The sequence below is a fragment of the Oryx dammah genome, unplaced genomic scaffold, assembly GCF_014754425.2.
Source record: "Oryx dammah isolate SB20612 unplaced genomic scaffold, SCBI_Odam_1.1 HiC_scaffold_12, whole genome shotgun sequence".
In the NCBI taxonomy this organism is placed as follows: Eukaryota; Metazoa; Chordata; class Mammalia; order Artiodactyla; family Bovidae; genus Oryx; species Oryx dammah.
Window position 1 is genome coordinate 63642356 of NW_024070196.1, and position 15073 is coordinate 63657428.

Below are 15073 nucleotides of genomic sequence, written 5' to 3' on the forward strand. Positions count from 1 at the left end.
TTGAATCTCCCCCACCCCCAATTCTTTTCTTGGCCAAGAATCGAGAACCATCCTCCTTTGCATCTGGTCAATCCCTCCCTTCCAGGGTGGGGTGCCTTCTCATCCCCACCCTCCATCCCCGTGGTAATACTGTGGCCTTTCTCAACTTGAGCCTCCTCCCAACTACTCCCCCACAAGTTCCCATGTGGTTCTAGGTGCTTTCACGGTTACAGGAACCTGAGAGTGACCTCAGGTTCCGCAGGGCCCTGTCTCCCACTCCCCACCAGGCTTGATCAACGTCTCTGGAGCTGTCACAAACAAGGGGGTGTGGGCTGTCACGTGGCTTTGAGTAACCACACTCTCGCTTCCTTCTTTTACACACGGCCGTTGGGGGTTGGTGCGATTCAAGGCCACGGCAGGGGTGCCACAGCTGTGCTTGGCAGCACAGGCTGGGTCCTTGTCGCTAAAGCAGAGGAACCACTTCTCCTGGGCCCACGAGGTGGCTATCCCATGCTCTGCTGAGCACGGTAAGTGGCAGCTTGCAAAACCACAGGGAGTGGCTGGGTGGTAGAGTCCCCAGGGGCCGGCAGGCCTGCCTGACAGACAAGGGCAGGCTGGGGGCCAGTCCCGGGCAGGGCCTGAGCTGCAGCCGCTGGAAAGGGCATCCCAGCACTCTGGGCACTCGGGATTGAGGTGTGCATAGAGTTCATAGCTTAATTCTGCTGTCTCTTCTGGGTCCTACCCCCCTCAACTTTCATCTGTCCCTTCCCACGAGTTTTGCCAGCAACTGCTGGTTTGGGGGTTACTGTGAATTTTTTTTTAAATGGAGAAATCAGGAATGTTTCCCTAAAAATCATCCTACCCCTTCATGGGTGGGAAACCAAGGCCCAGAGAAGAGATTTGCTCAGGCTGTGGATCCATTTAAACTAGTATTTTTCAGACCTGTGTTCTTCACATTTTTATAGGACTGAGGAAGGGATGCGTGTGCACAGCAAATTATTAAAATATTAGAATTAAGAAACTACTGCTAGCGAAAGAGAAAGTCAGAATAATGATGAGAATATTTCTGTTTTGTGTCTGGAGTGCTTTAGGGGCATATAAGGGCATGGTTGGGGGCTGGTGGCTCAAGCAGTGTCCCCCTATACACACACATACACAGAGACAAGGAAGGGATCCGGGCCCGTAGGCTCTGGTTGCCTGGAATTCTTTTTTTCTTGGATTGTGGCTCCGCTTGCCTCAGGCAGGCCACACCCTGGATGGTAGACGTCTTCCTCACCGGGCTTGGCCAGCAGACCCGGGAGACTGAAACTGAATGGGCTGGGCTGCAGGGTGAGCACCGCCTGGGAACCTCAGCCTTCAGAGGGGTCAGGGAGTCATCTGAGAACTCTGTGCCCCCTTTCAACAGATGAAGAAACCAAGGCTTAGAGGGGTGAAGCAGCTGCCCATGGCGGCACGGCTGGGAGGTAGCCAGGCTTGCACTTGTGGTGGCCCCATCTGGGGCCCACAGAGATCCCAGGTTTTGGTCTCTCGGTCTCCTTTTGCTGAGCTGGAGCAGGCAGAGGGTGGGGGTGGCCTCCGGCTAGAAGGAAATAGGATTGTTACTGGTTGCACTGCTCACTGCAGGACAGGACAGTCAATCGAGAGACAAGGTGTTGGTACAAGGAAGAGCAACTTTATCCGGAAAGCCAGTTGGCTGAGAAGATGGCCCACTAGTGTCGCAAAGAACCATCTTACCTGAGTTAGGATCCAGGCTTCTTTTATACTAAAAGGGGAGGGGTAGGGTGGCTGGTTGATGCAAACTTCTTGGAGTTGGAATCCTTTGTTCTTGCAGCTGTGCACAGTGGTTCTGGTCATGGTGTTCCTATAGACCTCTATCAAGACAATTGTTATTTTTTGTTCGGCAACTTTTTAATCTCTATATGAATGGAAAACTGTTATACCTTTAAAGGTCAAGTCTGGGAGGCAGAGCCTTGAAAAACAGTATGTGTATTTCTGGCTATAGGTGACACTTTTTTTTTTTTTTTTTCTTTACAAAAGTGCAGAGCCAGAAGGCCTAACCAGAGGCAACTGAATACGAAGGTTAGAGCTAAAGGAATAGATCTAACATGGAGTCAGGTCTGTTCTCCCCTGTTACAGTTCCCTACTGTCCAAGTCCATTCCACAGTGTTGGCAGCGGTGGGGGTGGGGAGGGTGGGGGAAGGGTGGGGGTTGGGGGAGGGGAGGGGGATGGAGGGTGGGGATGAGAAGGCACCCCACCCTGGAAGGGAGGGATTGACCCTGGCTACTTCCTGCTGAACAAGGGCAAGGAAGGGGTGATGGTGGAATGGAATGTATCAACTTGTAACTGGAAGTGTTCCCAAGTCCTAGGCCTGGCATAAGCCTTTTGCATTATGAGGACACTGCCCCGCCTTTTTACAGTTCTGCCACACTTAGACAAGCAGACTTCCCAGGTGGCTCAGCCTGCCAGTGCAGAACCTTAAAGAGACGTGGGTTTGATTTCTGGGTTGGGAAGATCCCTTGGAGGAGGAAATGGCAACCTACTCCAATTCTCTCACCTGGAGAATCCCATGGACAGAGGAACCTGGCAGGTTACAGTCCATAGCGTCACAAAGAGTTGGACCCCACTGAGTGAGCGTGTATGCACACTTAGACAAGCACTTGAACACACACACGTGTGTGTATATAGATATAATTCCACTTTACCTATATATAAACTCTAGCACTTGAGGGCCCCGAGGCTGCTCTGCCACGTGCTATCTTTGTATATTTCCCCTGTTGGCCACACTTGGACAGAGCTTGATTAAAGCATTTCCTTTCCAGCAAGTACCAGTGAAATGAGAGAGTGAAGTCCTCATTACTTATATGGTAGGAGGCTGACTTGAAACAGCAACTTAAGATCTAATGGATTGCAAGGCCGAGTCTGTGGACCTATTGGCTACAGGTTCTCTTGGTCAGGAGAATACCAGGAATCCAATATTTCAAAAGGGCTTAATTTAAGCTTGCTTCTGGGAACCACTCTAATCCATTGCAGGGCAACTGGCAAGGCCTTATCAATAGGTACATGAGTAGTTTCCAGTCAATATGATACTTGGCTTACATTTGTAGATACAAGCAAGCGCTCTGTCACTGATGTTAGGCAATACAGATCGGGGGATAATTTGCCTTTCTGGGGATGCCATTGGCCCATACTTCTGGTCTTACCTTTCTGTAGACCTCAGGAAGATTACCTATGTTTTGTCCATTTTTCTGAGTTTTCTAGGAGAGTCCTCTGTAGGTTTCAAAGCAGGTTTTGGTGGGACTCTGATATCTAGTGGTCCTGTTGGAAAACGTCACTTGCGCATTTAGTTTACAGAGGTGATCTTGGCCTAGGATGAGGATAGGGAATTCAGGCATGTACAAGAAACTGTATTTTAATATCAGATTTCCTAGTTGGCCTTCCAGTGGTTGTGAAAATGATCATCTCTGTACTTCCCCTGACACCCGAGTGACTCAGGTAGACTGGGAGGTTCTCTGTGCTAACTGAGGGTTTCAGTTCAGTTCAGTTGCTCAGTCACGTCCAGCTCTTTGTGATCCCATGGACCGTAGCACGCCAGGCCTCCCTGTCCATCACCAGCTCCCAGAGTTTACTCAAACTCATGTCCATTGAGTCGGTGATGCCATCCAACCATCTCATCCTCTGTCGTCCCCTTCTCCTCCCGCCCTCAATCTTTCCCAGCATCAAGGTCTTTTCAACAACTAAACTGAGGGTTTACTATGGAGTTTGTTTCCCCCGTGTCTACAGAAAATCAACCAGTTTGCTACTCATCGTCAGTTTTACCCAGGGCTCCTGTGGGGATATTTGAATTGAGTGTCGTAAATCCAGAGGAGCCTCAGGCGTCTTCATTCATCATCTGAACATTCTTCCCTCTCTACCGTCTGTCTGATAGGCCCCACTCCTATCCTTTCCTATCCATTTCTGCTGCTGCTGCTGCTAAGTCACTTCAGTTGTGTCCACTTCTAGCCCTCCTTTAAAAACCTTTTTTTTATTGAAGTATATTTGGTTTACAACGTTGTGCTGTTTTCAAGTATATAATACAGTGATTCAGTTATACATATATTTGTCTATATCCTTTTTCAGATTCTTTTCTGTGTATAGGTTATTACAAAACACCCAGGATAGCTCTCTGTACTATACAGCAGGTTCTTGCTGTTGATTTTATATATAGCAGTATATATAAATGTTAATTGCATATTCTTATTCCTTCCCAACCCCCTTTCCCTTTAGTAACCATAGATTTGTTTTCTATATCTGTAGGTCTATTTCTGTTTTATAAAAAGGTTATTTTGAATCTTTTTTTTGAGATTCCACAAATAAATGATATATTTTTCTTTCTCTATATAGCTTACTTCACTTAGTAGGATAATCTCTAGGTCCATGCATATTGTTACAACTGGCATTATTTTGTTCTTTTTTAATGGCTGAGTAGTATTCCATTGTGTACGTGTGTACACACGTACACACCACATCTTTTTTTTAAGTAATTTATTTTTTACTGAAGGATAATTGCTTTACAGAACTTTGCTGTTTTCTGTCAAACCTCAACATGAATCAGCCATAGGTATACATATATCCCCCTCCCTTTTGAAACTCACTCCCATCTCCCTCCCCATCCCACCCCTCTAGGTTGATACAGAGCCCCTGTTTGAGTTTCCTGAGCCAGACAGTAAATTCCCGTTGGCTATCAATTTTACATATGGTAATGTAAGTTTCCATGTTACTCTTTCCATACATCTCACCCTCTCCTCCCCTCTCCCCATGTTCCTAAGTCTATTCTCCATGTCTGTTTCTCCATTGTTGCCCTGTAAATAAATTCTTCAGTACCATTTTTATAGATTCTGTAATATGTCTTGCTGCTGCGGCTGCTGCTAAGTCGCTTCAGTCATGTCCGACTCTGTGCAACCCCATAGACGGCAGCCCACCAGGCTCCCCCGTCCCTGGGATTCTCCAGGCAAGAATACTGGAGTGGGTTGCCATTTCCTTCTCCAATGCATGAAAGTGAAAAGTGAAAGTGAAGTCGCTGAGTCGTGTCCGACCCTCAGCGACCCCATGGACTGCAGCCCACCAGGCTCCTCCGCCCATGGGATTGTCCAGACAAGAGTACTGGAGTGGGGTGCCACTGCCTTCTCCGGTATATATGTCTTAGAATATGGTACTTATCTTTCTCTTTCTGACTCACTTCACTCTGTATAATAGGTTCTAGGTTCATCCACCTCATTAGAACTGACTCGAATGCATTCCTTTGTGTGTGTGTGTGTATATATACACGTGCACGCACCACGTCTTTATCCATTCATTTGTCACTGAACATTTAGCTTGCTTCCATGTCTTTAGCCCTCTTTTTCTTTAATTTCAGGCCTTCTCTTTCCCAGTGTCCTTTCTCTTTACAATAAGTCCATTGTTTTGTACCTAGTGCTAGCTTACCTTTCTTAGAGCCTCCTGTCTTCCAGGAATCCAACACAGCCATTAGAAAAAGAGCATTTCACCTTGGTCTTCTTTTGTCTGTGTCTGTTCTCTACTGTTGAATACCTCAAAAGCAACGTCTACCAACTGAGGGTTCATTCTAAAGGCACCATCTAATTTTTACAACTTTCTCCTGGTATCTGGGGCACGTTGCCCCATAAAGTTTGCCTTTTCCTTTCTAGTGTTTTCGGGGCCCTCAGGATCTGCATCTTTATAAAGTCTGATAAATTCTTCCACCAGATTTAGAGAGGCCTTCATTTGATTTGTGCTGAATTTCTTGAACTTTTTCAAACTCTTATTTTGGGACCCCTTTTTGAAGCCCTGCCAAGATGCACTTAATGGTAGTGCTCTAATAAGGGCATTGGGAATTCCTGGGGGCTCAGTGGTTAGGACTCAGCGTTTCACTTCTGTGGCTCTGGGTTTGATCTCTGGTTGGGGAACTAAGATCCGTATGCTGTGTGGCATGGCCAAAAACAAGCAAAAATGGACATTGCTCCCCAACTAAGGCTCCCAGTTTGGTTCAGCTGTGGGTGCTGCCAAGTGGGCTTTGGGTGCTTGGGTCCATCAGGTGGAGCTGGTATGCTTCTTCCCTGGCCTGATCAGTGACCTTTCTCCTTTCATCTCCTATGAAGATCATATTGAAAAGACTGTGTATGTCTGTTCAAGTAGGGTGGTTAATGGGTAGCAAAAGAATTCTGTCCTTTGGAAAGAATCCCCCTATAAAGAGGGTTGTCCAATTAAATAAATCCAAGGTTGAGAAGGGTCTGTGCATCCATAGAAACCCAGCCAGCTGGCCTTTTTCATTTATGCCCTCTATGGGGTAATTGCCCTGCTCTGGGAGTGGCTCCTGGTCCAAACAGGGTGCCATGTTGGGTCTTGGAAAGTGACACCAGACCAGGTTCCAGTGCCCAGGAAGATAACTGATCCCTTTAAGGAGAGGGAACCAGTCCAACCACTTCCCGAGCCCCAGTGTTGGGAAGTGGGGCTGGAGCAAGAAGAATGGGAGGCAGTGGGAGTGGATATGTTGGCATAGTGGCTGGAGTGGCTGGGACAGCCAGCTCCACCAGAGGAACACTTCAGGTCTGGAGCAACGTGGCTTCAATCTCCTTCCTTTCCTTTTCTTCCTGTGTGACAGGTTTTCCCTTGGGCTTCTTTTCAAGCCTTTGAAAAGCCTGTATAAGGCAACAACTGTAGGACTTTTCTCATCCTGATATAATTGTTTGCACAGAGGGGATTTTATCATTCTTCCCCAGTTCTTCACAGAATGGCTCTAATATCACAATTGTATTGTAATTTAGAGAGCCATTCAAAGGCCAGTGTTTCTCAGATCCTAATAGGTACAGTGGCCTCACATCATTATGGTAAAATGTCCTCTTTCTCTTAGTCATGGGTTCATAGCTGTAATCCAGAGAAGGCAATGCACCCCACTCCAGTACTCTTGCCTGGAAAATCCCATGGACAGAGGAGCCTGGTAGGCTGCAGTCCATGGGGTCACTAAGAGTTGGACACGACTGAGCGACTTCACTTTCACTTTTCACTTGGAGAAGGAAATGGCAAGCCACTCCAGTGTTCTTGCCTGGAGAATCCCATGGACGGAGGAGCCTGGTAGGCTGCAGTCCATGGGGTCACTAAGAGTCGGACACGACTGAGCGACTGAGCGACTTCACTTTCACTTTTCACTTGGAGAAGGAAATGGCAAGCCACTCCAGTGTTCTTGCCTGGAGAATCCCAGGGATGGGGGAGCCTGGTGGGCTGCCGTCTTTGGGGTCACACAGAGTCGGACACGACTGACGCAACTTAGCAGCAGCAGCAGCGTAGCTGTAATCAGACCACTCACTTACCCAAAATGCACCCCCAGAAGACTCTTTTTGGAGATATTTGAAACATCCTCCATCTTTTAAAGGCAGACAAGGTGGAGTCAGGCTTGTTCTTCTGTTACAGGATGGCTGGTGTGTGTGTGTGTTCGTGTGTTGGTCCATCTGTCTATCTACAGATAGCCTCTGAAAATTGTCAGTTCTTAAGCTAAAACCAAGTGTAGGTCTCAGTGAATTCATTTGTGGAAGGACCTCACCTCCTCTGTTACCAGACCAGCAAATCTGGGTATGACAGTCGAGACCTGAGGTTTTTTTTTTTTTTTTTCCCATTTTTTTGTCCACACTGGAGGGGCATGTGGGATCTTAGTTGCCCAACCAGGATTGAACCCATGCTGCTTGCACTGGGTTGGAGTCTTCACCACTAAAACCACTGGGGAAGTTCCAAGAGTTGGGTTTTTTGGAGGATGAGAGGAAGGCAAAAAAAAAAAATCTTAGATGTCACCATGGTTTGTGTCCCTGTAAAGGTCCACATAACATTCACCAGGTATGAAAAAAAATGAAAATGTTAGTCACTCAGCCGCCTCGGACTCTTTGTGACCCCATGGATTGTAGCCAGCCAAGCTCCTCTGTCCATGGAATTCTCCAGGGGATCTCCTTGACCCAGGGATCGAATTGGGGTCTCCTGCATTGCAGGCAGATTCCTGACTGTCTGAGCCACCAGGGAAGCCTGCTACCCACTCCGGTATTCTCACCTGGAGAATTCCATGGACAGAGGAGCCTAGTGGACTACAGTCCGTGGGGCTGCAAAGAGTCGTACACAGCTGAAGCAACTGAGCACACATGCATAATATCTTGATAGCACTGGGGTATTTGATAAGAAAAGGTTGGGAAGCGCAGGATGGCACATGTGAGGAAAAAAGCCTGCAGAATGCACGTTCTATGCAGCTGCGAGCCTGTTCCCGGGTCTCACTTTGGTGTCCACTCCTGCAGCACACCTTTGATGAGCCCCCAGGATGCCAGGCCTGTGGTGACTGGGCATCCACTGGAGACTTGCGGTCTGAAGGAGGTGGCCGGCCATGCTGCCTGCGCTCCAAGGGACCAGTACCACAGCACCTACCAAGCACCTGTCTGTCTGCTAAGCCCTGGGCATGTAGCATGAGTCATAAGAGTCTCTGGTTCCTATTTAGCATTTATGGACTGATGGGAATGAATGTTTTGAAAGTAAGCATGTTTTTAAAAAGGTTTAAACACCCAGACTAATCATGCCTGGGCAATCTGGGAGGGCTTCTTGGAGGAAGCAGTATTTATTCTGGCTCCAGAGAATGTCCAGGCCTGGTTCACAGGTGGAGCGGAACTGTGACTATGAGGTGGGCTCTGGAGCAAGACCACCCAGGTTCAAATTCCTGCTCCTTCTCTTACTGGCCATGTGGTTCTAAGCACCAGGTGAGCCTCAGTTTCCCCACATTTCACATGGGGTTAATATGAGGAGGCTGTGGAACCTGAGTGAGCTAATAATTCATGCATAGCTCTTAGAACAGTGCTCCGGGCATTGTCTACACTAGGTACATGTGATTCACAAACCACAGGAGACTGACGCTGTGTAGGGTACCCAGGCTTCAGGGGCTTCTGGCCCTGGCTCTTTCTGACTAACAAGGTCAGAAGTGTGTCACAGCTATCCCAGGCTTGCAGATTTTTCAGGGATATGACCTTCCGTGCAGAATGATGATGACAGCAGCTGGCCTTTAGTGAGCGCCTACCAGGTACTAAATGTTCAACCTGGACCAGCTCACTTCAACCCGTAACAACCCCACAAAGCATAGGCGCTACTGGAATCTTGTATTCCAGATAAGGAACTCACGGCTCAGAGAGGTGGGTTCAGTTGCTCAAGGTCACACAGCTTGTATGTGACAGAGGTGGGACTGGATCTGGTTTGATACTGGATTTGATCCTGAGCAGGGCCAGGGCCTGCCTGTTACCAAAACTGGGGTCCGCTCTCTTGTGTGCAGTCAAGCCAGTCTACTGACACCATGTTGTTGGGGAGGAAAAGGCAGTGTTTACTGCAGGATAACAGACAAGGAGTCTAGGACAACTAGGGCTCAAAAAGCCAGAACTCCCCTACGAGCCTTTGCAAAGCACGTTTATTTTTTTAGAGATCTTTTTCAATGTGGACCATGTTTACAGTCTTTATTGAATGAGTTACAATGTATGCTTCTGTTTCTATTTTTTAATTTTTTCAGCTGTAAGGCATGTAGGATCTTAGCTCTCCAAGGATCGAACCCATAGCCTCTGTTTTGAAAGGAGAAGTCTTAACCGCTGGACCACCAGGGAAGTCCTGCAAAGCATTTATCAAGGCCAGATGAGGGAAGAAGGAGAGTTGCACAGTTCTGATTGGTTGATGGTTAGGTTACAGGGCAGCATCACAGAGGTTAACATCATCAAGCCTCAGGTGCCAGGTCTGGGGGCTACGTGTTCATCCACTGGTGGGAGAAGGGCTAGCATCTGTAAAACAACTCAGGAAATGTGCGTCAGGTACTGTTATCTAGGTGCTTCAGGGAAGAGCTAAAGCAGAGAATATCCGGGGGGGAGGAGGGGTGCGGTGTATGTCCTAAGAAGGTCCCACAGGGTCCTCCTTGGTCACATGTCCAGTCCAGCAGGACTCAGACCTGAGCTGGGATATCGGGGTGTGTGGGGGGGTGTGCCTGGGCCTCCACTGGATCCCGTCTTGAGGCTGCTCAACCCACACCCTGAGATGTTCCATCCTTCAGATCCTCAGATTTCAAGCTTTTGAATGCTGGTATTCAGGATTCCAGCTGGGAGGTCCCAAACTTCTTGAGTCCCATGAGCATCTTTCCTGAGTGGTCCAGGGCAGCTGTGCAGAGCTTGAGGATGGGGTGGGGGTGGCCCCCGGCAGCTCGCTAGTCTGCACTGCCTGAGTGCTGCTCAGGCAGAAGTACCCCAGTTTAGGGTGGAAGGAAACGGGCAGTGTCTGACCGCCTCTGTCGGGCAAGCCACAAGACAAATAGGATGTGGCATCTCTCTGCCCCTCTCTCTGTGCCCCACCCACCCCTCTCCGGTGGTAAGGGACTATTTTCCTGCCATCAGAGGAGAGAAGAGGCAAAAGGTGGGGGCTGAAGGAAATGGCTTCACTGCCCTCAGCCTTCCCTTATCTGTGTAACAGGAACCAGAGCGGCCAGCGCTGTGGGGGTAGACGAACGGGCCCCCAGGTGATGAGGTAGTGAAACGATCCGTCCACAGTGGGGGTTTATACCACGTTGCTTCGTTAGGGTACACGTGTCCAGGCAGGGATGAAAGTCATTATTCTACCTGCCACAGATGGTGCTTGCACTCTGCTCCTCTCCTTGTTACCTACGAGGCTCTTTGGAGTCCCAGAGCCCCGGGAACCGTGTGGGTTTCAGTCATATGGGTGAGGCCTGCCCAGCTGCAGCCTGGCTCCAGGCTGCTGTGTTACCGGTAACCTTCCCCTTGAAGCCAACAGTATGGCAGGTCCCAGGGTCCTGGATTGTCTGAGACTGATGGGGATGAGGGATGGTCATTGCTAACACAGGGAACATTTGGGATGAGCCGGTTGGCTTAGGCCCAGGCAGGGAGATACTGGATTTTCCCAGTGCTCCCTCTTGCATCCTGAACAGGCAGGGAAGTCTCTGCTCTCACATAGATCTTTGCAGCTTCCGTAACGTAGGGAGGTAGGGAGGTCGCCACCTCCATACCCTCCCTGAGTCAAAAGGCCCTCCCCCACCACTTCTCTGCTCCTCTGTCTGTAGCCCCCTGCTGGATGCCAGCATCAGGGGACCTTCCTGCAGCATCTCGTTCTGTTCTCATCTTTGAGACAATACTACCCATCTTACAGATAAGGAAACTGAGGCTCAGACTTGGTAAAACGATCTGCTTAGGTTATACAGCAGCTCAGTGGTCTCTCTTCCACCCCAGGCTGCCTCCGTGTGAAGGGATGGGTGCAGGGGGAGAGCCCACCTTGGGGACCACAACCTGGCCCCTTCCACGGCACCCTCCCAACCTCCCCGACTCACCCAGGTCCCTCCCTGACCCAGGAGCCAGTGGGTTGGGTCTTCTGCTTTTGTTTCTCCCTTTCTGCTTCCAGGAAGTAGCTGAGAGCTCTGCCTTCCAGGAACCGAGCACTGCCCAAGTGGGGAGAGTGGGGGCAGTGCCCAAGCTCATAGTTACAAAATATGTCCTAAACATGGCTTCTTCTTAAAATTCCCTGCCGTCAGGAAAGTGGGGCCAAGATTAGGTCATATACTCTTTCCTGAGGTGCAAAGAATGTCTGCCTCCCAAAGGCAAATTCAGAGGCAAAGAATGTGTGTGTGCACGCACGTGTATGACACACTTATTAAGCACGAGCTGCAAGGTGGCATTTTTGAATTCATTATCTCATTGCATTCTCCCCAAAACCCAATGAGATGGGTAGCGTTTGTTGTTCCCATTTTACAGATGATGAAACCGAGGCTCAGAAAGGCAAAGATCTGAGTCAAGGTGATTTCACTTGTAAGGGACAGAGCTGAGACTTGAACATCCTTTTGTTGGACCTCAAAATCTGTGCTCTCAACCTTGTGCCCTGCATAGTACCCAGTACAGAGAGCACCAACCTTTCTGGCTGTTACGGCCTTCAAGGTCCTCCTGATTCCTTCTTTGCCCTCCCTCTCCTAACTAACTGGGCCCCCAGTGGCAGGCATAAACCCATCAAGCTACGCTGTGTTCCAAGCCTTTGCTCCTTCTGCCCTCTCAGCTAGGTCTCTCCACAAAGCCTTCCTGAGTTCTCGCTAGCTTCGAATCTTGTCTCCGCGACTTGGCAGCTGTTTGAGCAAGTCGCTCTACCTCTCTGAGCTTCATCCCTCCTCAGTAAAATGAGGAAATCTGTGAGAGCCACATGTGTCTGGTGCAAATATCACTGTTCAGCTTAAGAAATTATTTTAAAGTAAGATCAGACTGGTATTTTAGAAACCATCATAGTTTTAACGAACATGTGAGAGGATGAATCGAGTCTAGAAGCAGAGGGTCTATGAGTGAGTTACAGACGTTCAACAAATGATGAACAACTGCTCTCTGCTCTGAATTACATGAAGTACAAGGAAAGTACAATGAGAAAATGCTTTGAAAAAACAGATATATGTATCGACAAATGTATACTGGAATCACCTTGTTGTACACCTGAAACTAACCCGACATTGTAAAATCAATTACACTCCAACTGAAAAAAAAAAAAGGAAAACTTTTGGAAAGTATCCAGGCTCTGCTCCACTCTGGGATGAGCTGGTGGGCTTAGTTCCAGGAAGGGAGATATGGGCTTTTCCCAGTGCTCCCTGTTGCATCCTGAACAGGCAGGGAGGTCTCTGCTCTCACACAGGTCTTTGCAGCTGCCCTAACATGGGGAGGTAGGGAGGTCGCCACCTCCATACCCTCCCGAGTCAGAGGCACCCCTCATCTCCTCTGCTCCTCTGTCCGTAGCCCCCTGCTGGATGCCAGCATCAAGGGACCTTCCTGCAGCATCTCGTTCTGTTCTCATCTTTGAGACAATACTGCCCATCTTACAGATCAGGAAACTGAGGCTCAGACTTGGTGAAGCAGTCTGCTCAGTTTACACAGCAGCTCAGTATTCCCTCTTCTGCCCTGGGCTATCTCTGTGTGCTGGGGTGGGTTGGGGGGAAAGTCCATCTTGGGGGCCACAACCTGGCCCCTTCCGTAGTACCTTGGATTGCATATTGCTGAAGGGTACTATGTCAGGGAATCGAGGAATCTCACCCCAAAACACAGCTGTTGGTCACCACAGGATTCTCAGCTGCAAGATTTTGAATCCCACAAATACCAGCCACTGCCAGGGGCAGAATAAGTAGGGAGAGAGAAACCCAGGAAGCATGAGTGTTCACAAGGCCAGGAAGAAAGACCAATTAGACGGCCAAAGGGAGAGGCACTGCCCTTTCTGGCTCCCTAGTCGGGAGGGAGGCTGAGGGGTGATATGAAGACAGACAGTCACTTTTGCTACCCACAGGCAGACGAGACGACTGTCAGCTCCCTGAGGACAGGCTGTTCACAACAGATTTGAGTTTTTCTGGCCCCAGATAGAGCAGTTGATGGCTCTGAGCCCTTGAGGACTTACAGCATAGATTTACCGAAAGAACCAAAGTAGCTGCTATTTGCAGGAGCTGGAGATGGGAGCAAAATGCTAAGGGCTTTGTAGGTATCACCTCATTTTATCCTCACAGTAGTCTACAGGTAGGTGCTGTCATCCCCGTCATGTAAGCGAGGACCTACCCAAAGGGAACTGGATCAAGCCAACACATTGAGAAAGGATGAGAAGACTGAGAGTCTGAGGGATGGGCCAGGGTTGTGTGGGATGGGAGCCAAGATAAGGGAAACTGGAACAGAGAGATGCAGAGAGAGGAGTCAGCGTCACACTCCAAGAGGCCTCAGAGGGCCAAACGAGCATCTTTATGCTGTAGTCCCGTGGTCACCAAACTCTTGCCCCATTGATGGACACGATAGGTACATTGCTATATTTACAAATTGTATACAGGTACCACTGTGCTCATGAGACACTGTAAATGTGTACAGAAATAGAAGTTAAGTGACACAGAAGTTCATGTAAGTAGAAGATCTAATGTTATCTTTCCACACCTCAGTAGACTGTCTTATCCACACTGCACGGGGTCTTCGCTGCCGCACGTGGACTTTCTCTAGTTTTGAGAAATGGGGTGGGGGTGCTGCTCTCCAGTCGCTATGTGCAGGCTTCTCGTTGTGGTGGCTTCTTCTGTCGCAGAGCACAGGCTCTCCGGCACGCAGGCTTCTGCAGACGTGGAGTGTGGGCTCCGTAGCGGTTGCTCAGGGGCTCTGGAGCACAGGTTCAGTAGACGTGGTGCGCAGGCTTAGTTGCCCAGTGGCGACATGGAATCTTCCCAGACCAGGGATTGAACCTGTGTCTCCTGCACTGGTGGGTGAATTCTTAACCACTGGACCACCAGGGAGGTCTGAGGCAAATATTAATACATTTGTGTGCACTGGGTCAAGGGAGTTGAAGAGCGCCCCCAGATGGATTCACTGATGCTGGTAAGTAGTAATAGCTGCTATTTGTGGAGGGGCTTCTGTGCACCAGGCGTGTGCTGGGGGGTGGGGATGCCCCAGAGCAGATGTGTTACCAGCTGTGGCTGTTCAGGGTCACGGTCAAGGGCGCTTGGTGGGCCCAGGGGTGTAGCTCTCCTGACGTCCACTGTCCATGTCCCTCTCCAGGTGCCATGCTTCTGCAACTACTGCTGCTTCTGGCCCTGCTGGGCCCTCGCAGCAGCCTCCAGCTGGGGGAGACCAGCAAGAATGAAGCCGTGAAGTCCCCAGGCCCCCTATACCCAGGTGATGACGGGGGACACCCGGAAGACTATGAATCAGACTATGACTATGTAGCACAAACAGACCCTCCAGAGATGCTTGACAGTAGCACCGAGGTCCCCAACTTTCTGCCTATGGTGGCAACACTGGGGCAGAGAGAGTCTGCAGGGCCTATGACACCCGAGTCATTCATTCTAGAGATGGCCACAAGGGACTCTGCTGTCCTGAATGCCACAGAGGCAACCACTGAGAAACTGAGCCCAGAACTGGTCACACTGGTCCCTCTGACCAGAGAACTGGTCACTGAAATCCCTCCCAAAATGAAGGATCCATCCACAGAGCTGGCTGCAGCCACAGAGGCCCTGTCCACAGAACCCATGCCCACAGAGGCCCTGTCCACGGAACCCAGGCTTACAGAGGCCCTGTCCAC

General features: G+C 49.5%; 1 protein-coding gene across 4 annotated transcripts in view; it reads left to right on the forward strand.

The window, feature by feature from the left end:
• The first annotated feature begins 350 nt into the window (after positions 1-350).
• Positions 351-15073, forward strand: part of SELPLG (selectin P ligand) — a 16643-nt gene continuing 1920 nt past the window's right edge. Inside the window, exons 1-3 of one of the 4 annotated variants that reach the window (XM_040250945.1) lie at positions 351-506; positions 2017-2094; positions 14551-15073. The exon at positions 14551-15073 is cut by the window's right edge and continues 1920 nt beyond it. In XM_040250945.1, the coding sequence (XP_040106879.1) occupies positions 2085-2094; positions 14551-15073 (533 nt within the window). In that variant the 5' untranslated portion in view covers positions 351-506; positions 2017-2084. The remainder of the gene's footprint in view (positions 507-2016; positions 2095-14550) is intronic. The other 3 variants (XM_040250948.1, XM_040250946.1, XM_040250947.1) reach the window with 3 other exon arrangements.